Source organism: Cavia porcellus, unplaced genomic scaffold, assembly GCF_034190915.1.
Source record: "Cavia porcellus strain 051 isolate PalLab524CR breed Dunkin Hartley unplaced genomic scaffold, mCavPor4.1 scaffold_22, whole genome shotgun sequence".
Lineage (NCBI taxonomy): Eukaryota > Metazoa > Chordata > Mammalia > Rodentia > Caviidae > Cavia > Cavia porcellus.
The window spans coordinates 21,719,528-21,744,832 of NW_026947505.1; the positions used below are offsets into that span (position 1 = coordinate 21,719,528).

The 25,305-nt window shown below is 36.9% G+C and overlaps 1 protein-coding gene across 15 annotated transcripts in view; it reads right to left on the reverse strand.

Annotated features, from left to right (window-relative positions):
• The window catches only part of Syne1 (spectrin repeat containing nuclear envelope protein 1), a 430,253-nt gene that overhangs the window by 240,749 nt on the left and 164,199 nt on the right, over positions 1–25,305 (reverse strand). For all 15 annotated transcript variants that reach the window (XM_063233318.1, XM_023564552.2, XM_013151061.3 and 12 more), the window contains 11 exons: positions 23,850–24,020; positions 22,806–22,946; positions 19,177–19,337; positions 17,065–17,215; positions 12,384–12,611; positions 11,903–12,001; positions 9,916–10,103; positions 9,418–9,541; positions 7,025–7,191; positions 3,861–4,014; positions 904–1,532 (listed from right to left, as the gene is read on the reverse strand). In XM_063233318.1, the coding sequence (XP_063089388.1) occupies positions 904–1,532; positions 3,861–4,014; positions 7,025–7,191; positions 9,418–9,541; positions 9,916–10,103; positions 11,903–12,001; positions 12,384–12,611; positions 17,065–17,215; positions 19,177–19,337; positions 22,806–22,946; positions 23,850–24,020 (2,213 nt within the window). The remainder of the gene's footprint in view (positions 1–903; positions 1,533–3,860; positions 4,015–7,024; positions 7,192–9,417; positions 9,542–9,915; positions 10,104–11,902; positions 12,002–12,383; positions 12,612–17,064; positions 17,216–19,176; positions 19,338–22,805; positions 22,947–23,849; positions 24,021–25,305) is intronic.

A 25,305-nucleotide genomic window follows, 5' to 3' on the forward strand; every position in this document is an offset into this window, starting at 1 on the left:
GGTATGAAGGCATTTAAACGGTATCTCTGTGCCACGAGATGGGAACAAGGTTAACAGGGAGAAAGAGGACTAAAAGGAAGCCTGTTGTGTGAGGGGGAAAATTGCTTGACAAATTTGCCACGGGGGGCCAAGCATGGTGGTGCATACCTGCGCCTATAATCACAGCAATCGAGAGGTGGCATAAATGAGAGGATAACATGCTCAAGCCGAGTTTGGGCTTAGCTACTTAGTGAGGCCTTGTCTCAAAACACAGGACTGGGGATGTAATGCATGAGAAGACCGTAGATTCAATCCCTACTGCTGGAAAAAATAAAATTACCAAGGAAACTGACTTTTCACACTTTCTCATTTCAATTGAACTCAGCTGACGTACTTCAACTCGCTTTTAGGTATCTCCTCTGTCTCTATGCTCTGGAAACCCCTGTGCGAGTCCACTGGCTTCAATTTAAATGAATGAAAATAGGTCTCAGATGGCTACTCATCACCTTTCGAAGCTTCACTCTAAGAGACAGAACCATTCAGATAATTTTCTTTCCTCTGATGTCTGCCCCTGACTCTCAGCCAGTGTGCATGCTCCCGCTGTTACCAAGGTGAGGCAGGAGCTCCTTGGTATTTTAACACCAGAGCTGCCACCTAACAAGGCCTCTGCCTTTGTGCTTGCTGCAGAATACCAGTATCTTCTGCTGTCAGAAAACGACTGTTCACAAACAGAAGGTGTGATCTGTGTAGTCTTTCTGTGGATCTCAGAAAATCCCCCAAGGAAGCCAAAGAATGCATAGTACTTCTCAGTGGTGTTAAATTAATCACTCACTTTATCTTTGAATACTTAAAAAAACAGAAGTTGCTACCTATCGCACTCTTAAAGCTTTGCACCAAAGTTAACTGAAAACTGGTTTCGGGTACCTCTGCTGAAGCGCCTGGCGGGTGGGTTCCTTCAGCCCCTCTTTGTCAGCCCTTTCCTCGATGTCCTCGATGCGCCTCAGCAGCCCCTCTCTCTGCTCCTGGAATGCTTTCTTCAGCAAGGCCAGGGCATCTGCCTCACTCTGCTTGCTTCCCAGAAGGCTCTGGATCCTCTCAAGTTCTAAAGAGAGCTGATCGGCCACAGCTCTGCAGGACGTCCTGTGCTCAGCCCGCCTGCTTCTCAAGTGGTACTGGGCTTTGGTGAGGAGGCCATCGAGACCTATGGCAGTGGATTCTAGCGTCTTCACATCCTGAATGGCGTCATTCAGGTCCTTTTCTAGCAAGTCCGACTGCTTCTTAGTCATGCTACTCGTGGTTTCCACTGCTTGCTTCAGCTGGTGGAGTGCTCCAGACAAAGAGGCCTGGCGCTGTACGAATTCAGTCAGCTGGGACAAGGCGAGCTGCCGCCTCTCCACCACCTGTGTGGCCTCCTCCAAGAGCTGGAAACAGTCCTCTGCCTTGCCCTGGAGGAGGTGGAGGTCTTCAGGTCGACCCAGAGACCCCAGCTTTGCCAAGTGCCCCTGCAGACTCTGCAATTCTCTCTTTTTGTTCACTATTTCTGCTGCATGGTCCTGAAAAGAAAGACAGAGTCACTGATTCCCAGGTGCACTACAGCTGGTGACAGAGCCGTAGGCTGTGTGATGTAGAGTTGTATTTTTTAAAAATTTTATTTAAGGAGAAAAAAAAAAAAAGCAGAGAAAGGGTGCAAGTTATACAGATTTACAGAAAAAAATAAATCACTAGTTAATGGATTACATATTGTCATCTTAGAGATAATTGTTCAAGTCACAAAATTAAAGCTTGTAAAGTGGACATTCCAACAATGATACTGCAAACAGTTCTGTTCAATGATCCAATAAAACTCAGTGATATCATTTTTTATCTTATACACTTAAATATACATGCAGTTATATCATTTAGAGCACTTTCTTTTCCTCTCTTTGTACAATGATTATTACACATTTTGGGTTTTATTGCTCCCACGGTTCTTGTTACTTTTTCGGAAGAGAGTAAAACCAAATGTGACATAACAGAGCAGAGTCGGTCAAATCAAAAGGGTGGACATAATAGATAATGTAAAAACATAATACAAGGTGATCAACAATGGTTAGCATAATGCCTCCTGCTATCTCTAATAGAATTGCCTATATCATCAGTTATAATAAAATTGAACAAAACAGTAAAGAACAAAACCGACAAAACCAAAACATTAGAGACATTGTAGGTCTTCAAAAGTAGATAAAAGTCATCGAGAATGGGCGTCATAATGAATCTCACTATCTTCACAGCTGTTGCCTAAACTTTCGAACCTGGTACTATCCAGCCAAACAGAATAGGGGGACATCAGTCAAAAACAAGATGGTGAGAGTAATACAGGGCTTTAAATCCAGATAATGGAAAGTCAAAGTGGGTTACTATAATATATCCTGCTATTTTTATTTATTGTAGAGTTGTATTTTATGTGCCATGAGCCATCTAGTATCAAAAGTCATTCACAGTGAACTTTTTAGAAATATTCATAACAGTTCTTATTTTGCTGGTCTGTGTATTCCATTTAAAACACAATCCTGGATTGTTTAGTCTCATATTGGACTGTTTTATGTGAGATAGCTATGCAAAACATATGACTATGCCTAACGTGGCCCATAACCCTAGCAGTCAGGAGACTGAGGGAGAAGGATCTTGAATTTAAGGCCAGCCTGGGCTGCAGAATGAGTTTAAGGCTATCACAGACTCTCTAACTACACCCTGTCTCAACAAAAAAAAAAAAAAAAAAAAAAAAAAAAAAAAAAAAAAAAAAAAAAAAAGAAGAAGAAGAAAAAACAAGCAACAATAAAGAAATGTGACTAGCTCACAATAAATCACTTTTAAAATCTAGCTGAAAATTACTAACAATCTCAACATGGTTCCCGTTAAAGAAACATTATTATCACTCTTAATTTTAACCACAATTGCCACACAGATGACCTCAGTTGAACTATTATTAAGTTTTAGTTAGCTTCTTTGGGGCCCTTACTTCCTCTGATTTTGAGCTTTTACTCTAGAAAACTTATAAAGTAATTCTCTGCCCTCTTAAGAAGTGTATCTTTTTTAAAGCTTCTGGTCAATTTTGCAACCCAGTCAGAATTTCTTACTCAAGGACCTGGGTGCCACCCCTTTGAAATACAATTCTCTTGGAAGACAGCACCTCACTTTCCCTGTTCTTTGGACGGTAGGAACCTAAATTTGGGAAGGCAACCAATTGCCCAAGTTAGGCTCCTACTCTCCAAGGAGCATGGGAAACTATCTTCTGTTCTGAAGATAGAAGAAAGTTTATTTTTTGCTTCATAAATTTAATTAGCAAACCTAGCATGGACTAGACACTGAATAAATACTAAATGCTTTATTATTAAGTGTTATTATAATCCACTCTCTCAATGCTTACTGATGGTTATGTGATTTCTTAAGTGTTTCTTGGTACCAGGATAGATATTATGCATAATTCAGTAATTAATTTATTAATAAGGGAAATAAGTCATAAACTTTATAGCACTTTCAAACTAAATAATACTTCAGATAAACCAATAGAACTGCATATTAATTTTCAGTATCAGAACAAAAGAAGTTGGAAATTTAAAAAATGTACCTTCTTTTCATTTTATGGTAGAAATCATTTGCTTTACTGTGAAAAAACAATTTTTAAATACAATTAACGTATTTTATCTAGAGTCGTTTTATCTGCTTAGTTTATCTGTAAAATACATTGTCAAGACCCAGGTGCTCAATTATTAAAATATTTTCATGTGAATAAAAAGTTAAATTACTGCCAAGTATTTTTTAAAAATGTCAAATCCCTTTGTAATTTATGAGCCCCCTATTACAAATAAAAGTTTCTGTAATCCTTAAAGCATGTACTTCACCTTGTGCTGAGAGAGAGCCACTTGATGGTCCATTATGCTGATCTCGGATGTCATTTGTAATTCACTGAGAAACTGCTTAATCCACGTGGAAAAGGAGAGGAGCAGCTCATCAAACTGCTGGTGCTCAGCAACCACAGACTGGAGAAAATTAATCCTATGTGCAGAAAGGCGCTAAAGTTAAAATGCCCCAGAGGGTTAGAGATACATTTTGGGACTTAAGCTTCTTCCAGGGGTAAAGTGATGTTGTAATATACACTAGCAAGCTCTGATAGTTCCTCTTGATAGTTCCTGCTTCTGAAGACCTGTTTTTCTCATGATCTTCCTGTCTGAGTTAACATGAACAGCACATATCCTAACCATCTTTCTCAGTCTGTTCCTTCAGCCCCACATCCCAGCTCTGCATTTCCCTCCCTTAGCACCTCTGCTGTGGACATAGTGTCTGTGTTGCAGTCTAGGTCTGTAATATCTTCCAAAAGTCTCATGTTTAGAGCTGGGGCTTTTGGAGGGTGATTGCTCTTGGGAGTGTCACAGTCACTGTAGATTCGTCTACTTGTGAGTTCATAGCTGGATCACTGCTGGCAGTGGGTTGGTAGGGGTGGGTATGAGGGTGTGACTTGGAAGGGTGCATCATATGTGTCCTGCCCTGACACCTTTCTTGTGTTCTGTTTCCTCATCACCACGACGTGAGCAGCTTTCCTTCTCCAGAGCCTTGCACCTGCCTGTCCTGATTTATAGACCAAATCCTCTGAAACTCTCTCTTCCTTTAAGGTGTGAGTGTCAAGTAATGTGTCTCAGGGATGAAAAAGTAACTAAGACAGGTTCCCTTCTCATCCCCCCCCCCCATCACCTCTTGCTTGGCCTCTAATCGCTCCTAAGCTGGCTTCCTGCCTGCTGCCTTTACCTCCTTACCATCTACTCCAAAGCATATCCAAAAAAGGTATGGTGGGATCAGGCCATTCCATTCCCTGTCCTGCTTCGGCTCTGCAGTTTCCTACTGCACTCAGGAAAGCAAAACCCCCAATGTGATCATGGTCTCCAAGGGATCCCATATCTACTTCTTTTATCTCCTCTGACAGCTCTGCGCCACACTCCCACTGGCCCTCCCTCTCTGTGGGTGTACAGCTCCTTCTGAGAGCCTGGGTCCTTCTGCTTCCTGTGTGCTGGTCCCATAGTGCCCTGGGCCTGCTCCTGTGCAGCACTCACAGAGGCCTTGCTCATCTGCACAGGCTAAAGAAGCCTTGTCCTGCTGCCCCTGACACATGCCCCCATATCCATAGTACTGAACACCACTGATTGGCTCTTACTTCCTCATCTCTTTAATTACACCTCCTCCAGCCCCTTCCTGCCCATCCCCCAATCCACAAGAACTACTCCTCTATCCCCTTCCTGCCCATGCCCCAGCAAGACTTTTATCTGTGTCTCCAGTACCTGGAAAAGACTCCACATTATGATCAAGAATCCATCAACACTAGATTACTTGGTTAGTAATAGGTGATTGGAGATCAGAATCAGAAACTGGTATACAATAATACGTTAGCCAAATATTAATACTGGTTTTGTTCAGAGTTCAACTTTTTAATCCCTTTTATTTTATTTATTTCTAACTTTTATTAACACACTTTAATTGTACATATTAGAGAGTCTTAGTTTCTAAATAGACTTCCATATTTTAATCCTTATAATATATGCACATTATTTGTACATGAAAGTATTATATTTTTGAATCTCTTCATTATTTGCACCACTGTGAAAGTCCTTTACTTTCCTTCTTGGTGGTAGACAAAAAATTCTGTCTTATAGAAAATTGTTCATCATTCAAGGGTTGACTGAACCATTGTGCCCTTTCCTGGACTTGTTCAAATATCCTTTTTCACTTTGTTCCTATATTGCTCTGTGCTCACCTCTCATTTGCTTGGTACTAACAAACATTTGTTGATTGGTTGAATAAATGTAGGAATAAACAGTGGAATAAATACCAACTCCATGAAAGTAGCACGATCCATGACACGTTGAAGAAAGCTCTATTGTAGTTAGAGTGCAGATGGGGAGAATAAGAAAAAAGCTAAACTCCCCTGCCCAGCCTGGGGAGAGAAAAGCCAGGGGAGAGAACAGCCCCACCCCACCATTCTTCCATCTCCCTGCCTCATGGGGAGCAACCAACTGATTTGGAGGAACTGTATTGTTTGATTGATTTTGCAAACCTAAGGCCAAGCGACTATTTAAAGGACAACAATATGCAATGTAGTAACTATTGGAGATTTCCTACTGTCTTACCACTGTTCCAATTTGTTTTATTGGTCTATTTTAGTACCTTTAAAATTAAATAAAAAGAATGCTCTATTCATTTCATAAACTCAAAAAATATTTTTAAAATGAATACATGTTTAAAACAAGAAGGTCAAATGCTCATACATCACAGAGTAATCAATACTAATTTAAAGAGAAAACAGTGTTTGTTTTTAATTAGAAAACTATGAATGCTAGCTACTAACTGCTAACTGTCTAGTTAATGAAGATTAAGTCTATTTTCTCTTCCATTTAAAATAATGATGATTTCACTTGTTCCCTCCACGATCTATGTTGGCATTAAATTAAATAGCTGATGTTTATAAAATGCTTCTGGTTGGTAAGTATCAGGTAAGGCAAAAATTTTAGTTACCACTGTTCTCCCATACACAAACAGCTCAGGATAAATACTCTAAACATTATCAATCATATTTTCTTTGTTTATTTATTTATTTAATTTTATTTTTGTACTGGGATTCGAACTCACGACCTCAGGCTTGCGAGGCAGGCATCTATGCCACTGCGCTAAATCCCCAGCTTTTTTTTTCTTTTTTGTTACTAGAGATCCAACTCACAACCTTGAGCTTGCAGGCAGGTGCATATGCCGCTAAGCTAAATCCCTGGCCCTATCCTATTCTCTTTAACACTTCAATTCTTTAATCATTTTCCCTAGGTGGAAGTTAAAGTTTTGAGTTGAGAATCATTGGCAATGCTGATTTTTGAGGACCTTGATTTTAAAAATGACAAGGCAGTTTTGTTCCCACTTTGTAGTTATCCCCTAAAGAATTGAGTTAAATAAAAATAAAACTATTGCTTCATCTATATAATCACTCTTTTGAAAACAAAGGAATAATATTAGATGATTTTTTAGAACCAACCTTTTGCTAATTATCTGTGGCAAATTCCTCCATCTCTCATCCAACTGCTCCAAATGCAGAGTGATCATTTTCACATCGTCTTTGGAAGCAATTGAGAACAGTGATTCCTTCAGCTGTAAGAGCCTGCTGTACGAGGAGGACTGGGAAATGGCTTCATTCTGCAGGGCCTGAGGGAAGCAGAACAGAGCACGGACCTCAGCCATACAGCTCAACAGCCAGCCAGAAACGGTTGGGGCCACTCTGCAGGCTGAACCTTTTTGCAAAATGGAACTGACCCAAGGAGAGTTTGAGAAGTGAATTCACTTGATCTTTCTTCCAGGAGTTTTAAAAATAATCTTTAGTTTGAAAAAAATTTATATGCACAATACAGAAAAGAAAAACACAAGAAGCAAAGAACAAAGCCATTCACAGTCACAAGCAACTGACTGGGATGTTTTCATCCATGTTCACTTCACTTTTAATGCAATTTTTAAAATGCTATGGAAACATGAATGAGTTTTCTGTAGTAGATGTTGTAAGTTAGGTAAAGTTGGAGGTCGTGAGTTTCTTTTAGGATACAGAAAGTGAATAGGTGATGAGAATTGAAGAAGAATAACTATGGACTAGAATCATTGTATATCTAAAATTAACTAAGATGGAATTCTAGACACCAGTAACAGTGACCCTCTCGATTTAGAAACTGTTTGGCCAAACAGTTAAGAGCTCTTCATTTGACTTAAGTGCAACAGAAATACTTAGTTTTTAAATTGAGTTAAGCTCTGAGTCTCTTAGGTGCTGTGAAGGCACATAAAAGTGTGGTTCCTACCTAATATGAGATAAAACACAAACACTTAAACACATAGCAACAACACAGGACGGAGTTAAGTGAGATGACAGGAGTGACATGGCAGATGGGTGCTTGTCCAAGTGCTCTCTTTCCCTTTCTAGTGAGGAGGAATGTACAACACAGAAAAATCTCTAAAAGTATCAGAAGTAGTGGTACCAAGCCAATGAAAGGGAAGACCCTAAAGCTGAGTAGGACACAGGAAAGAGACAGGGAAGGTGAAAAGATAAAGGCCATAGCCAGCTCTCAGTGAAGACTCAGTCTGGCCAATGATGCACTGTTGGATGTGGGGAGAGATCAAGTCCTGTAGCCGTCTCTGGGTGCTCTCACTCTTATCTACTTAGCTTCCATGCAGACACATGGAGGAGGAAAGTTTTACAGTACACGTAACACTGGATCTGTGTTTGCCTCTTTTAAGGAAAAGACTTGTGACTTCCTGTCTTGCACCACTTTGTGTTTTTAAGAAAGGAAGAGCTGGACTGAACGGGAGTGGTGGTGCACATCTGTAATCCCAGCTCCTGGAGTGGGTGGCTGAGGCAGAAGGGCCGTAAGTTTAAGGTCCGCCTAGGCATCTTAGCAAGAGCCTGTTCCAAAATAAAAAGAGCTAGAGATGTAGCTCAGTGTCTATTTTAGCACTCACTATGGGTTTTGGAGAGGGGGCTTATTGGAAGATGAATGCAGAATCCACGCTGCTTAAATGAGAAACGCAGGACAACAGGGTGTGGACACTGTCAGGGTCAAAGAGGGAGAAAACAGATGAGGATGCAGACCCGTCTGCTGGAGTTTTAAGAAAAGCAATTATAAAAACAAAAAGACTTCAGCTTTCATTAAACCTGTTACAAAAGTTGATGAAAATGGTTGGAGTATAAATCTGTAACATTTATTGATGTTATTTAAGAAGTAATTTTGCCTCTCCAATTTTCTTGCAGAGTAGAATCACTTTAAGCAAGTTATTAATTTCTGGAAATCAGCATTACAGCTTCAAGAATATCTAATTTTTGTTGTTATTATTGTTTTATTTTAAAAAGTTTGCTTCTTCAAAGATGTAACAATCTAGCAATCTTTTTGTCTTCCTACTTTCATTCATGTTTGTGCTCATTCAGTTTTTATCTTGCATAAAATTGATCATCATTTTTATTTCTTTCTACATGGTACTTTTTTCCTTCTAAAAATACTTCCTAATTGGCTGGAAATGCGGCTCAGTGGTAGAGTGTTTGTTTAGATGCCTGAGTTTTAGCCCCAGCGCTGTAATCAATCAATCAACCAATCCTATTTACTACCAGAAATTCATTCGAAGATAAAAGTGGGGAGATCACACCTATTTTGAGCTCTAAAGGTAAGCCAATAATCAATCCAGGTCATCAGAAAGTTCTCACCATTGCTTTGTCTCTCAGGTCAGGGTTGCTGTCATTTCAAGATTTAAACTTGGACCTTCAGTGATTCTTTCAGGATTATAGAACCAAAGCAAGAAGTTTTGGATGGAGAGCTGAGGTGCATTTTATTTATTTTAAAGACAATACAGCATTGCTAAAGCCTTTCATTTTCCTTCCAATCAACTCCTCGAACTTGCCTGTATTAACTGAAGTTCACTTTCCACTTTCACTCTGTCTGCAGAAATGTCCACCTCTGGGGAACTGGTTATGGCTTCACACCGCTCCAACCACGTCAAAAAGGATGACAGTTCTTTCTCTAGCCTAAAGAAAGCAGAGATGAGAAACAATTTTATTCAAAGTCATCACACTAAAAGATGAGACCTTTCATCTTGTTGGAGGGTCCAACAGGAGCCAATACAAAAGATTCACCTCTGGTTTAGTCATTCCTAGACATACAGGCACAAAATTCCGTCATTTTCACACATGCTTACATATGTAACATGTGAAGTCACATTTACAACTTTTCCACTTTCAGGGATCTTCATTGACAGTGGAGGTTAAGATCTCTCTGTTGTAGATGCACAAGATCACACTTTACATCTGGGATGATTATTCATTCACCATTGCTTAAAGAGTGTTTTACTCAGAATTTCCTATTTCGTTGGGCCAGTATCTCAGGAGAATGCACTGCTCACCTCTGCCAGTGGGCCAGCAGGTTCTCCAGCAGAGTCTGTCTGTCTTTTACCCGTCGGAGCGTCCCCTCGTACCGCTGCTGAAGAGCTGTGGCCTCTTGGATGCAGGAATCTCTGCTCACTACCTTCCGGGAACTGGCTGAAAGAGCGGTGACTGTGCTGCTCAGAGACTCCAGGGCCTGACAGAGATCCTGAGGAGAGGCCGAAGGGAACAGGGAAGTGCCCTTCATTCTCTGAGACAAGCTCCAAAACTCTGCAGATGCATGAGGTCACAGATAGTAGCCGACCCTACCAGTGCCAGGTTTCCTATGCATACATATCTGGATGGGGTTCAGTTAGGAACAATGACTAATTCTAAAACTGAACAATTCTAAAAATGTACTATCATAAAAGGTATTTAAAATATGAATAATTTATTTCTGGAATTTTCCTTTTAATGTGTTTGATCTGCAGTTGATCACAGGTAACTGAGATACAGACAGCCAACCCACACATGAAGGAGACCATCCTACAATAGAAGCGCACAAGTGAGCATGGCGACCTGTGTTTTCCTTTGAGACTTGATGTCACAAGAACTTTCCCTCAGTCACAATAAACATCAATGGCACCAAAATCTCTCTGCTATGATTTACAGAAGGGCAGAGGGAAAAATGGAGAGAGAGTGTCTTACAGATGTGGAGAAGGGAGATTTTCCTCAAATAATAATGTCCTGTTGCAGTTCTGAGTAGTTTCTACTTTCTCATTACAATTCAGGTAATTTCTGAAAAAAGTCTATCTTATGAAAAATGTATGAATATTTTAAAACTCTATTCTTAATTTAGTAAAGCTACATGACTGAAGGATTAATTCTACAAAACTCTATGGAAAAATTAATGGCTAAAGTAGCTGCTGTCAAGAACACATGATAATAATAAGGTACTTCAGAGTGTGGTTAATGTATATTAATTTATAATACTTCATAATTTTGAAAAACAAAATCATCAGATGCATGTCACTGATAGTACCCGACCCTACCAAATAGATTTTGTTTTTCATTATTTTCCATTTTACAGTTGAGAAAACTCAAGACATAAAATACTTGTTTCTAGATATTTATTCTGAAATCTAAATATTAGAAAAAATTTTCTCTAAATTCTATTAAATATTAAAAAATAGAATGTTATCTCTCTAAATTATATTATAAAATTAGTTGTACATTAAAATAAATTTCATCAAATTTTACTTCTCAGCATTTCATTTTTGTATGTAAAAGTGACATAAATAACAAAATTGCATTTTCATTATAAATATCCAAACAATACAAATTCCATTCCCTTCTCCAATGTGCAATATGTTGATCATTTGCATTAGTGATAGCAGCCCCTTTTGTCCGCACACATGTACATTTCTTCACACACATGTAAGAGGGATAACAGATGTATTTTTATTAACATATTTCATTATTCTATTGTGCTTGTTTATCCCTATTTTCTCCTTCCCCAAAATTCTGTCAAAGCTTCCTGTTGGTTGTCTTGTCAAAGACTCATAATGATCACCAGTTCAAAAACCAGATTAAAAAAGTCAGCTCTTGGAATTGGAAACAGGTACTGAGGGCATACTCTGCATATTTGAAGGTAGTGGGTTGAAAGCTGAAATTTGTATTGAATATTTTTTTCTTGTATATTTATATTTTATAATGCTGCAGGAAGTTAAAGAGTTTATTAAAGCTATATTCTGAAAACATTACATGTTCTAGTGAAAGGAGAAATATATTTTAAATAAGTATGAAATATATTTTAAATAAGTATGCTTTGGATTTTTACTGGGACATTTTCATGCTTACATTCCTTGTGTGACATGAAGTGAATTCACTTTATTTATTTCTTCAACTAACATAAAAGTCTTTCCAATTTCAACTCTCATAAAAATATTTACTCTGATTTCTTTTCAAGTAAGAGCTATCAACTTTTTGAGTGGATAAATAAGCAGAAATGTTGAAGCATATTCTTACCATATGTTCTTGGAGAACTTTATATGTTTCTGTAGCTGATGAACACATTTTAATTGGATCAGCAAGTTTATCTTCAAATTCAGACACAGATTGCTGGATCTAAAAAAAAAAAAAAAAAAAAAACGGTGCCATACAAAAATTGTGGGGAAATATAATAAAAACAAAAAATGTTATTGAGCAAATAGCATGCCTACTTTTAACAGATAACTTTCAGTGTGGTGATAAAATGTATTTAAAAATATGAAATCAATATGTCCCACTTGAAGGTAAAACTAAGCATTAAGCTGAACACAACATATAATGACATTTTTATGTCCCCCAACAGGTGCCGTTAATAATTATGGCTTTGTTTTCATTGAGAACTTGATACAATTTGTTTCTCATCTACCTTTTTTATGGCACTATTTATAGAGTATTTACTGCATGCATCTATAAACACATGTAAAATACAGAACTTTACCACACACTGTCCCCTTCTTACCTTTCTAAGATTCTCTTCGAACTTTTGCTGCTGAGATAAATGCCCAAGGATTGTTCCTTCCAGGCACTGTGCATGCTCCCTGAGTTCTTCCCAGTATCTCCTTATTTGAGTCAACTTGGCTTTGATTCGAGCAGATTCTCCAGTGGTAATAAATTGAGCAAAAGACTGAGCTTGTTCTTCCAGTCCAGTGATGCTGCTGATCTTATTTTCTATTTCCTGAATTATGACCTAATATTTAAAACAAGAAAAGTTACAATGTATTTTGACAAAAGTTGACTGGTAGACATGATACAAGTATCTACAAAGAGAGAAAGAGAGACAGAGAGAGAAAAGGAACACTTCTTAGCTGACAGTTGAACATACTTGAGGGGCTGGAAGGCAGCTATGAGCAAACCGCCCATGCTTCTTGACTTCATTTGGGAAGGGTGTTATAGGCAGTGTCTGCAGTTTACAAACTGCTACTGCTGGTACTTGTAGGGTAGAGAATAAAGAGAAGTAACTACTCTTGTTTGCAATGAAATAAAAGAGAAAATATCTCTGAGACTTTTTATAATACCTCTGAAGACATACAGAATTATTTTCTTATCTTGTCAATCAAGCATTTTAATGGAAAGATCTGGAAAAGCCATGTGTTCCAGGAATTTTGGGGAAAGATAATATTAACATTCATTTAATTTTTCTAAAATGTAGTTGAGTGTTTAATATCTCATTAAACTTGAAAGGTTTTTGGATTGTACTCCTAAGGAAAGCCAATCTTTTCAAGAGTATCATCTATTCTTTATGCCAATAGTTTCTAAGCATACGATAAAGCATTAGGACACCTGGTTGTCATCCTCAAGACTCAGCATACTAAGTCTAAGGTGAAACCACAAACTTTTAAATTCTAAAAAATTCACGAGGATGTTACGTCTGCTGATCACTTTCTTTATTAACTGTGTACTATACAAACACACACACACGCACACACAAAAGCTTACATACTATCACTTTAGCTGAGGCAGAAAGGACATTTTTATATAGTTGATCATGAAAAGTGACAACTATCAGCATGTGTCCCCATGTGTGGGAGGGGTATGTCTCTCGAAAACATAGGGCTTATTTATGTATAAGAACACAAAAATTATGTCTCTGAGGAAAAGAAGCAAATAAGCAAATAATGCTTCAAAATAATGTCAAAAATTCAAGTTATGTTTCAATTTCAAAAAATTTGCATGGAAAATACTATTACCCTGGAAGAAAAGTAAAAATTGTGATAAAATATTTCATCTAAAGGAGGCAATGAGAAATAATTTATATCAGATTGTTAGGTAGGCATGACTTATTTTTTTCAAATGTGTGAGTACTGTAGTATATCTGATAAATGTTTATTATTTGAGCCCAAGTAAACTCTTTCTTCTTTCTATCTAAACAATTATCTTAGAAAAATCACTCTCAAATTCAACAAATGTATACTGAGTGTTTACTATTCAACAGTGTTAGATGCTTAGAACACATCAGTGAGATAGTATTAGTTAGAAGTTCTTAGTTCTCAGATTAATACTTGTCATCAGTAAATTCAGAAACACAACCCAAACAATCATACTGTGGGATTCTGGTTAAAAAATTTTATCTAAGAAATCTAAGATATAAATAAAGGGTAAAATAAAAGGTAGGAAGTAGGGAGATAGATCTTTCTCAATTGGAAAGAGATCAAGAGATGCAGAAAGAGAGGAAATGGGGCAGGAGATTGAAAAGGGAGGAAGCTGCATTATGTGCAAGTACCAGCTTCTTACAAGGAATGTAAACATCAGGTACTACAAACATGCACTACTAAAAAATAAAAATCAAAAAAATCTCATCTAAGCGAAGAAAGTGGCAAATCATCCAGCAGATAGTTTTATCATTTATCAATATTAATTAGGAACAAGAATGTTATTTGAATAGCCTGTAATGATCAACAGAAAAAGGTTTAGGGAATTTATCTTCAGAGTAATACATTGTTTTAATATATTTGATTTTTCTTATAATGTAGTCTTCTTTTGAAATAGAACATGAGCCTCTTAGACTAAATTTCATAGGCTGGTGTATTTCTCTTCACCTTCACATATTTCTAGTGTTACCTTTTTTCTGATATTCATATTCATTTAATGTATTTTAGATCATTTTCAAAATGTAAATTTCAGACATATTAAAACATATTTGTAACACGAGGGGAAGGAAATCCACAACTGAGTATTTATATATTTAAAAATAAAACATGTGCTTATGTTTTCTTAAAGAAAAACAGCGAGAGGACATTTGATCAGTGATGTATTTCAGAAGTTCTAGAATAAAACCTGAAATAACAGCAAATGAACTGTAGAAAGGATCGGTTAAAAAAGATAGGTTTAATTTGTCAAAGCAGAGCTTTTGAGGCAGCCCTACTTGAATATGCTACTTTCTTTTAGAATTTTGTGAAAATTATGGGATGACGACTTCTCAAAATGATTTTAATGATGATAAATACTTTATAAATGCCATCCATGTTCTGACGAGTGTTTTGTGCAGGACACCACAGAAGCCAGAGCAGGCTGTGTATGCCCCACTCCGTGTGTCGTTGTTTGCAAAGGTGCTCGATGAGCAAGTGTGAGGTGCACACTGCACAACCTCCGCTGGGCGACATAGCAGCCTCCCACTCGGCACATGGCAGCAACTTGTTCTGAGTCACAGTGTGAAATGTTTCCTGTTTTGGCATTTATTTTACTATATTTAACAGGATGAAATGGCAAAGGGTTTCCCTTTTCAAAAAGAAAAATAAGCTCAGATTTAAAAAGAAATGGTCAAATTTTGATAATGTGTGATGTGCAGTTGTATGAGATAAAGAGTCTCAACCCAACTCCTTCAGTCTATTTTTCTCAAACTGTTTTAAGTGAAGTGAGCAATACTAACCTAAATATGTGGTTGTTCTGAAACTTGGAAGCATCTCTACCTAGGGCTAAGAGTCAAAAATGCACTTTAGAACAACCAGATCTGATGGCTTCTCCTACAGAAAGTACCTTTCCACGCTCTTCCTTGTGGTTGGTGAGGGCAAAGAGCACTGATAGTAGAGATAGATATTTGGGATAGGTTTTGTTTTGTTGTTTTGTTATAGTGCATGTTTGCAGCACGTAAAGTTTACATTCATCTTGGGGAGTAGATATGTGTACGTAATACAGATTGTTTCTTTTAAATCCTCTTTCCCTTGTCACCCACCTCCATCCCTCAGCCTCTAGTTCCCCTTTCCCCATTTCACTTGTGTTATTATTATTCTTAATCCATGTTTATGCCACGTTCATTGAAGCTATTAATTTCCTGTACATGGCACATCTTAATTCTACTTATTTCCCTCTTCCCCTGCTCCCTTCCCCTCCATCTCCTCCTCCTGATTTTGTAAGAGATCCATCTGTGCGTTTCCTTCTATCCTTATTTATTATGCTCTTTGTCTGTACTTTGCCTTGCTCAAATGAGAGATATTATGTGAAGCAACAGAATAAATGAGGATAGAAAAACATCCCCAGACACATTCAGCAATCTGATATTTAATACAGGCTAGAGGCACATGTTGGAGGAAAGATAGTCTAATTCAAGAAATGGTGCTGGGGAAAGGTCTGTTTGCAGGAGACTGAAGCTGGACCCATATCTCTCACCTTGTACTAAATATAAATCAAACTGGATCAAAGATCTAAGCATTAAGACAGAACCATTGAACCTACTGGAACATAAAATAGATAAAATACATGAACTCAGAAAGAGAACTAAGAAAGGATTTTCTAAACAGATCCGGAAACATAAGATTCACCAAGTGGAATTATATCAAATTAAGTTTCTGCCCAGCAAAAGAATCACTTAGTAAAGAGACAACCTAAAGATTGAAAATTTTTTTTGCCAGCTATTCCTCAGACAAAAGACTAATATCTAGACTAAACATTGAACTCCACTTAAAAGACCCAGTAAAGAAGTATGCAAGTGAAGTGAGCATACACTTCTCAGGAGATTTACAAATGGCCAACAAATATATGAAAAATGTTCAATATCATTGGTCATCCAAGAAATGCAAAGTAAAACAACATTAAGGTTCCATACTAGAAAGAATGGCAATCATCAAGAAGTTAATGAATAACAAATATTGTCTTGGCTGTAGTGAAAAAGGAACATTTATATACTGTTAGTGGAAATGTAAACTAATAGAACCTTTATGGAAATCAGCATGAAAGTTTCTCAAAGAACTAAAATTAAAAATTTCATTTTTAGGTATTCATTTTCCCTTTTAGGTATCTTTCCCAAAGAGCTAAATAAATCATACTGAGATAGTTCTTATAAGGACAGTTGTTGATGATGAATACATTTCATGTTGTACAAATGAATCAACAGAGATCTCCGTGTGGGTTAATTCAAAATCAAGGAAAAGAATAATGTAACCATAAAAATATTTTAATGATATTACACACAATATTGGCTTGAATGCATAAATTTGACAATATTAATACATAATTCCATCTATAAAGTGTTACCCTGTTATCGATCACGATTTCTTAGCTTGGTATTTTGTGTGAATTTAGTTTAACAGAATCAAACAGCAATGAAAAGTTTGTCCTGGGATCAAATAATTTTGATGAAATAAATACAACAAAGGAGTTCTTAAAAGCTAGGCACAGATTATAAACATAATGTGTGAGCAGGTCACCTTAATTTGGCTGATTTGCATGTCCATGGCAGATGACGAAGCTTCCAGGGCATTGAGTTCTTTTTCTTTCTCAGTTATCCAGATGGACAGGGTCTCAAAATTACTGCCAAAATGATCCCACTTGTTTTTCACCATTTCCATGGTTTTAATACTAAAATTAACCAAATTAAGTAAAAAATGCAGTATTTTAATAGAAAACAACAACACATTTTCCCCTAAATCATCAGGTAAAGACAGTGAAGACATCTGTGGTCTTCAGGATTGGGCATGTTTGAACAGAAAAACAATATACATTTGTTCTGAGTAGTCTTCAGGTCTCAAGTCTTCCTAACTTCTGAGACTGAGAATTTAGTGAGGCAGCATTGATGCTGTGCTACAGATAAAACTGAGCTTTGAACAAAATTTTGCTGGGTTCAAAGGAGTTTGAATCAGGTATAAGCTTATTAAACTCTGCATGTGACTGCTAGTTTCAGGGCTTATGTTTATAAATTATACCAGAATATACTCCAGTGTGCACTGCTTTTTAATAGTCCTGTCTCCATAAACGTATTCTCTTTGCTGAAGAAGGAAGAGATGCTGTCATAATACTTAACGCTGATTCTTATAACACGATCTCTATGAATCAAGGTGGAGCTTCTGGTCTGAATTCCATGCTGACAAGTGGGAACTGTTTCCGTCATTACAGCTAAGCCTTTGATCTATCATCTCTTATGACTTCATCTGCTCACAGATGTCCTAGCATACTGATTCCAAAAGACTTTCAAAAATTCTTGTACATGAGCACCCTAACTGTTTTTTAGATAACTTAGGCTTTATAAATAATAGCTCTAGTGAATTTCAGCTATAGATTCTGTTTATATTAGCTATGCATATATAACCATGCATATGGCTTTTAGTTTAGAGAAAGACTGAGATAATTAGCATATCATTGAATTGATACGTCCCTGGGTTTAAAGATAAAACAACAAATGAATGTCCTTGTTTACCAAAAGGCACTTGAAGACACGAGGAAAAATATAATGACATCACTGATTGTCAAATTAAATAGCACTGCATTCTCAAATTTATACCCTGGGTATGTCTAGTGCTCTTAGCAATACTGGAAATGCACGCTATGTTATACTGTATTGCAAGTTTTTAAGTAAAATAAAGATTCAAACAGAAATTATTAATAGAATTAGCATCCTTTCTCATAAAGTCTAAATTTTACTGTCTCCATAGTATGTTGGAGAGTATTGTTAATACAAAATTCTCAAAATTTCAAATCACAATTTGTTTTAAATAAGTGTCCTCAAACTTTCAAGTTTAAGCAAATGTGAAATGCTAATTTCAAGATGTTGATAGTATAAAAAACAAATTACGTATTTTAAAATTTATCTTAGAAATAATACCCTCTGTTTTAAGAATAATAGGCTATATGTCATTAATTTGTCACTAAACAGAAATGTTTATCTATATTATTTTGAAGAATTACTGGCCATATCCTAGGAAGTTTAACTCCTGTAAGCTTCATATATATGTATAGATGGCAGTGCATCAATAAATCAAATAGTTATTTTTAAGACCAATAAATTTAAATGTTTAAAAAAAAGAAATATTTTTAAGTTAATTTCTGGAGCTAGCTTAACAACTCATGGCAATTTGAATACCGAGGCACTGTAAACGAGGTTGGGAGCTTTGAGTTGAAGACGTGGTCTATGTGATGTGAGAATGTCTAGGTCTAGAATATGCACTATCAGAATATGTCTCCTTGTCTCTAACTGGTGATAGCAGAACACTATGACAAAAATTATTTTAAGTATCAGTTTTTTTGAGATTCTCTCAATACAAAGGCCACGGCATTGAATAAGTATGGCTTTCCTGTGAACACAATCAGTTTAAGATGCAAACTCCACATCCCTTGTATATTCTTGCTCTGCTCTAGACATTGGTTCCTGTGTTGAAGATCCCCCCCTTTTTTTTTTTTTTTTTGAATTGTGAATTTCTTCCTCAAGACATGCTGAAATACACAGACACTGAGATTTTAAAAGACTGTTTTGAATACAAGACACAGGAAAGACTGTAATGAGCTTTATCTCAGAGAAGAAAGCTTAGGACTTGTGAAGCACATACTCTTCTTCAAGTGTGTCTTCTAATTTTGTGACTTGCTCTTTAATTGACTTGGCCTGCTGCTGAAGCAGCTGCTTATTCTTGGGCCCAAGTGGTATCTCTGAAGCTTCCTTTACAAGGTTCTCAGCCTGGATGGCAATATTTTCTGTCCGTTTAGAAAACTCCTAGAAAAAAAGATCAAACAGTTACGTGAACGCTGCACCTCCTTCTTCATGTAAATCGCATGTACTGGGTATTCCTCCAGGACAGACATATGGACAAATAGACGGATTCACATAGGACTGGATCTGCATTGTTCTTAATAAAACTGACTTATTTTCATATGTCCTCTTTAGTTAGACACTTAGATAATTTTTTTTTCATTTTATTTACACAACTTCCTGTTAGATAATTTTTTTTCATTTTATGTACACAAACAGCTTCCTGGCTTCATTGTTACCAGCAATTCTCAGAAAATTTTCTACGTTGTTTTTAGGTTTTGGTTTATTGTGTAGAATTATTAATTGCACTGTAATTAGCTTAGCCACAAATATGAAATGTGTTACTGGTCAGCTCATCTAAAGATCAATGGTGACTGATTGCATGGAGATAACAGATTTACAGGTCACCAAATAAAAAGACTCGTTTGAAGAATATCTAAGTCCAGAATATTAATGATATTCCCTGTACAGATACATTTTGTTTGCTAGTCATCTGACAGGAGTTACACTCTGACCTTAATGCTCTTAAATCATATTTTTTCCTATGCATATACAACAGTATGGAAAGAAGGTAAATTTTGAACCACACAAACCTAGGCATGGGGCCTGGGTCTGCTAATCTCTAGTTGTTCCACTTTGCCAAATTACTTTTCAGGCTCTTTTTTATTTTTTAATAAAATGCAACTTGTAATGCTTTTTCTTGAAGAGTACTCTTAGCTTTCCATCAGTAAATTCCCTTTGAAGTGCCTTATACTCTGGCAGGTACCAATTATCATTTTTATATCTTTCATATAAAATTGAGCAAAATCATTTATTAATCCTATCTACTTATTTTCAACTATTCTGAACTATTTTAACTCAAAAGTTAATATAATATGTACAAGACACTGATAATCTTATGCTATCCAAATTTTGTTAGGTAAATAATTGAACACTGAAGTAGAAAAGATAAATCTAGTAATAATCTTGAATGAAAAAAAGGGAGTCTTGTTTCTTTTCATGTAGCAAAATTTCAGAGGAAGTTTAAATGCTGATCAACTTTCCTCTCTTTAATAGGTGCTGTAGAAATCCAATGTAAATATTTATAAAAAGCCAGCTTTCATTCAATGCACTATGCAGCACTATCATAAATACCATATAAAATAGTGACAGACTACTATAACTTTCTGTTTGAAGACAGTATCCTCATAGAAATAGCAACATTACTTCAAAAAATAGGTTGCGAGCCAAGAGAACATAACTGAGTAACTAGTTTCTTTGCATAGAGATTTATAGTATCACAAAACATGATAGTTCTTGATGTCATACCATTAAATTCTGTGCTTGAAAGCTCTCACTATTAATATCTGTGAACTCATAGTGACTGTAGATTCAATTGTGAATCCCATGAATCACAGCATAGCCTCTCAGAATCTCATAAATAGAACCCAAAGTGTAAAACAGTATTTCCCAGAACCCAGGGAAAAACCACAAAGAAAGCAATATTTGAAAATGCTTACATACTTTCAGAGTGTTTTATGTGAATTTGTGTGAATTATGTGAATTTATGTGGATTTATGTGAATTTGAATTCCTGCAGAGGAATTCAAAGACCAGAATTATATGTTAAAAAATCAAATTAAAAAAATGTGACAACTGTAAGGCCTTATCTTTAAGTCTTAAGAAGAAGATTTATGAGTGGCAGAAGGAAGCACAGGAAAAGAACTAACTGGCATTAGATCTAGGGCTGAAATCAGGCTCTGTCCTTGTGGCCCATAACTCTAAATTTTCATTTCTTCACCAGTGAAGCCGTGGCTCATTGTGAAGATTAAGCACGATCCAGCTAGGTACACCCTCCCACACATGGGCACCCAGAGACACTCTAGTTCCTTAGGGCAGCTACTCCAGGGCTGTCAGCTGGAATAAAGGTGGGAATAACAATGTAAAGCAGGCCAAGAGGAGAGAACAACTATTCTGGGATTCTTGTGTGTTAGTGTCTATAAGCTGTGATTCCACTTGGGTTTTGGAATGAAAATGTAAGCAGTGGCTTACAGTGTGGGCTCTGGGTTCAGACTTTTTTGTATTTGAATCTCACCTCACTACATAGGAATCTAGAGTTCTTGGAAACATATATCAACAACGTTTTACCTTACATGACTTTATTTGGAACAAATAGTGATATCTATGTTTGATAACTGTTTTAAGGATGAAACAAGATGATAAACATCAACTGTGACATCAGTATATGATATAGAGTCAATAAATGCTACTTTGTAATAAGTTAATCTCAAAGTATAGAAAATCATGGGCTAATGAGAATTTTGAAAATAAGATTTTAAAAACCATGATAGTTTCATTGACAGTCAAACTGGTCCAAATGGATTGGTGCAAAAGGAGTTGGAGACACTGAAAGGAAGCTGGATGGAAACATACAGGAAAATTAACTGAAAGACATTTCTTTTTTTATTTGTAAGATACCTGCTATATTTCCATATACAGTATACTTCAAATTAAAAATTAAAATTAAAACAATGCTATATGGCCAAGAACATTTCACCAAACTGACTCTGGGGCCTTAAAAAAAACTTTAAACTCATCAACAAATTAATAATAGGAGAAATACAAATAGCAGTACAAGAGAAAGAAGGTTTTATTTGTTATAAGCAGAGGGTTTCCTTGCTAAAGGCTGGGAAACTGTATACACAAGCCTCTCTCTTACACACTGTCTAATCTATTTCTGTGCTTACTCAGTTTTTCTATAATCCTTAGTTAGGAATAAAGCAACCACAAAAGACTGAACAACTCTGAATTCTTCATACAAATACTTTGGGTTGCTCTGAGTGCCCAAGGTGTTTGAGTTTATAGTGTCGAATGCACCAAACATAGTACTAAACACTGTCTCTCTGATGCTGAACCAGAGCATCAAACTTCCTATGTCCAAAATTGGATTGTTCATCCAGTGTATCCACGAAGGACAACTCCCAGTTTCCCGTGGTACTCGTTACTTCCAGAAGCCTCAGAACTTGGGGTTTCACTTTCTTTTCCTGCACTCTGTTCAGTTATTGCCCTATCTTTATTATGTGAACACCATATTACCCTTTGTAACTGTCTCCATGTGCTGAATGCTGTCCTACCACCCTTATTTAAGCCCACTTGGGCTACCATATGCAATAACTTTTTTATCAAATTCTGTGACCTCAGTCTTCTACCCTCTGAACCAACTATCCACACCTCCTTAGAAGATCCTCTCTAAAGCAGAGTTTTAGTGGTGTGACTGTCACTCAGTGGATTTAGCTCTGTAGTCTAGAAAACATCATTTAGGGTTTTGGGGACATTATGTTTAAGTGTGCATTATCCATAAAAATATTGATTAAATGAGTTAATAATAAGAAGAAATAGTGCCTTCTTATCTGAAAAATGGGCATCAAGGAAGCATATGGTCATATTAATGTACCTTTGTCTGCTCCAATTCTGAAGACAAACTTTCCAAACTGCTAAAACTCAGGAAACGTTCGTGGCTGGAACCTGTTTGAAAAAGGTATCTGACCACGGTCTCTTTGTTTGTCTCAAATCGCTCCCATTTTCTTAATGTGACCTAAATGTGAAAAAAAATACATGTCAGGTCATAAATTACCAAAGTGTATCACAATATGTTGCCATATCTTCATTCACTTTCTAAATTGCCAGTGCCCAGTGAGCACTGAGAATTTCAGAGTCACGGTGGAGGAAGAAGATTCTAAAGTCTTCTGTGGGCATGTTTTCTGGATCTCATTATTTTCACCAACCCAAAGAGAAAACACAGACTAGATGATTTCTGAGTTCTCTATCAGCTGTAAAGTCCTGTGCTTCTAATAATATTACTGAAAAGGTAGGTGAGTGACAAGTAAAAGAAAAAGACAACTTCAATCTCCATCAAGAGACAAAGAGGAGACTGAGGCAAACAGAAAAGTGAGGAGTTTGCCAAATTCAAGAGCTATTTTAAAATAGTGTGTCAGAGTGGCCAAAGTGGACACAAGTCAGCTTCATTAAAGAGAGTAAATCAGTAACACAATAAACTGTAAATGTGGCTACTGGAATTCCCATAAAAGAATAATAATATCAAAGTTCTAGATTCAGACAAGTGTGGATTAAATCTTGGGTTTACCATTTATTGATACTGTATGACACCAGGCCAAATCCTCAAACATCTTCTCCTTCCTTTTTTTTTTTGTTCTTTCTATGCTGGGACTTAAACAACCCAAGGCCTCACAAACGATAGGCAAGTATCCTACTGGGCTACCCCCACAGCACACAGTGGTGTTCTTAAGCACCAAACTTGTGAGATGTGTTGATTACAAGACCCACCTCATGAGGCTGATGTGATGATTAAAAGAGGTAACTCATGTCAGGTATTTAGCACAATGTCAGAGCAGCAGAGGCTGAAACCAACATTTGATCCTGCTTTGGTGAGCTGTAACCTTGGCCTTCACTGAGCCAGCCCCTACCCACCCAGCCCTACCTGGATGCGCCGCTCCTGCCTCTCCCTGTTGTGCTCCACACTGGCCAGTGTTCTCTCCAGCTTCTGCAGCTCCTCCCTGCCCGGGTCAGCCAGCCCACCTGCTCCCTGCTGCGTCTGCCCCATCTGCTGCTGCAGGTCTCTCTTCTTTGCTGAGATCATCTTTGTCTTTTGCTGAAAGTAGATGTTAAACAGAAGGTTATAAATTTTACCCTGGAGTTCAGTAAGCAGGGCCATAAGCACCCACACTCAACAAAAGTAGAGAAAGATATGAACTCATGTTCCGTGGCCTGAACTGTTTTAAGTTAAGGCTGATGGTTAACATAGTAATAATGGAGGCTCTGTATTAATCAAAAGTAGGCATAATTTATAAACATTCTAAATTTTTAATGGCAAACAATATAATTTAAGTTTGATGTTTTGTGTGCTCATTTGTAGAACATTTAGCATTTTAGACAATACTTCAGGAAGAATCTGCAAAACAATTAATTTCTGTGATTCTTCTTAATCATTTTTTGCCTAAATTCTAGTCTCATCTCTAGTTTCATTACCAATATTGCATTACGTGCATTAAAATGCAAATATTATGAGATTTATACTTCCTTGGTGTATTAATATGTTGATAGTTAAGCTTGACCGCCAACTTGGTTGACTTGAGAGCTCTCTAGGGGGCCAGTAAAGTTACATTTCTGGGCACACCTAGGTGGGTCATGGAGGTGTCGCTTGAGAAACTGGGCTGTATCTGGTCTCTTGCCTCTTTTCTGATACTTTTCCCCAGCTCTGCTTTAAGACCTCATGAGGTGGCCAGCTTTCCTGTGCCGTGCTCTTCCTCCATGTTTCTGTGCTGGAGTCAGCCAACCGTGGACTTAACCCTCTGAGCCAAATAAATCTCTACTTCTTTGAATTGTGAATGTCAGGAATTTTGTTCAGCAATAGGAAAGTTGATCAATACAAATCCTAAGACGTTTTGTAGAAAGTTACTTTTAAAAAACATTTTACTGAAGTATAATCTTTAAGCAGAATGGTAAACAAATCTCAAATTTAGAGATCCTGAATTTTGTGAAATTGACACGCTCACAGAAATAAGCAACTGGTCCAAGTAATATGGAAGAAGCTTTAAGACATTGTTACCAGTATCTAGAATCTTAAATTTGTCTATAAACCTAAATATAATTTTTACAATGTCTAAGAACAAATGTAATACTGAAAATTAATTTCTTATATTCACAATTTTTTTTTTGAGACAGGGTCTCGCTATGCAGTTCAGGCTGGCCTTGAGTTCACTTTGTAGCCCAGGCTGGTCTTGAACTCACAACAATCCTCCTGCCTCAGCCTCTCAAGTGCTGGGATTACAGGTGTGAGCCACCACGCCTGGCAATTTTTTGCAATGATTAAGTAAATCTTAGTAGAGGATATTATTTTACAATGCTGCATTTTTAATGTAACTCCTAATTTTTAA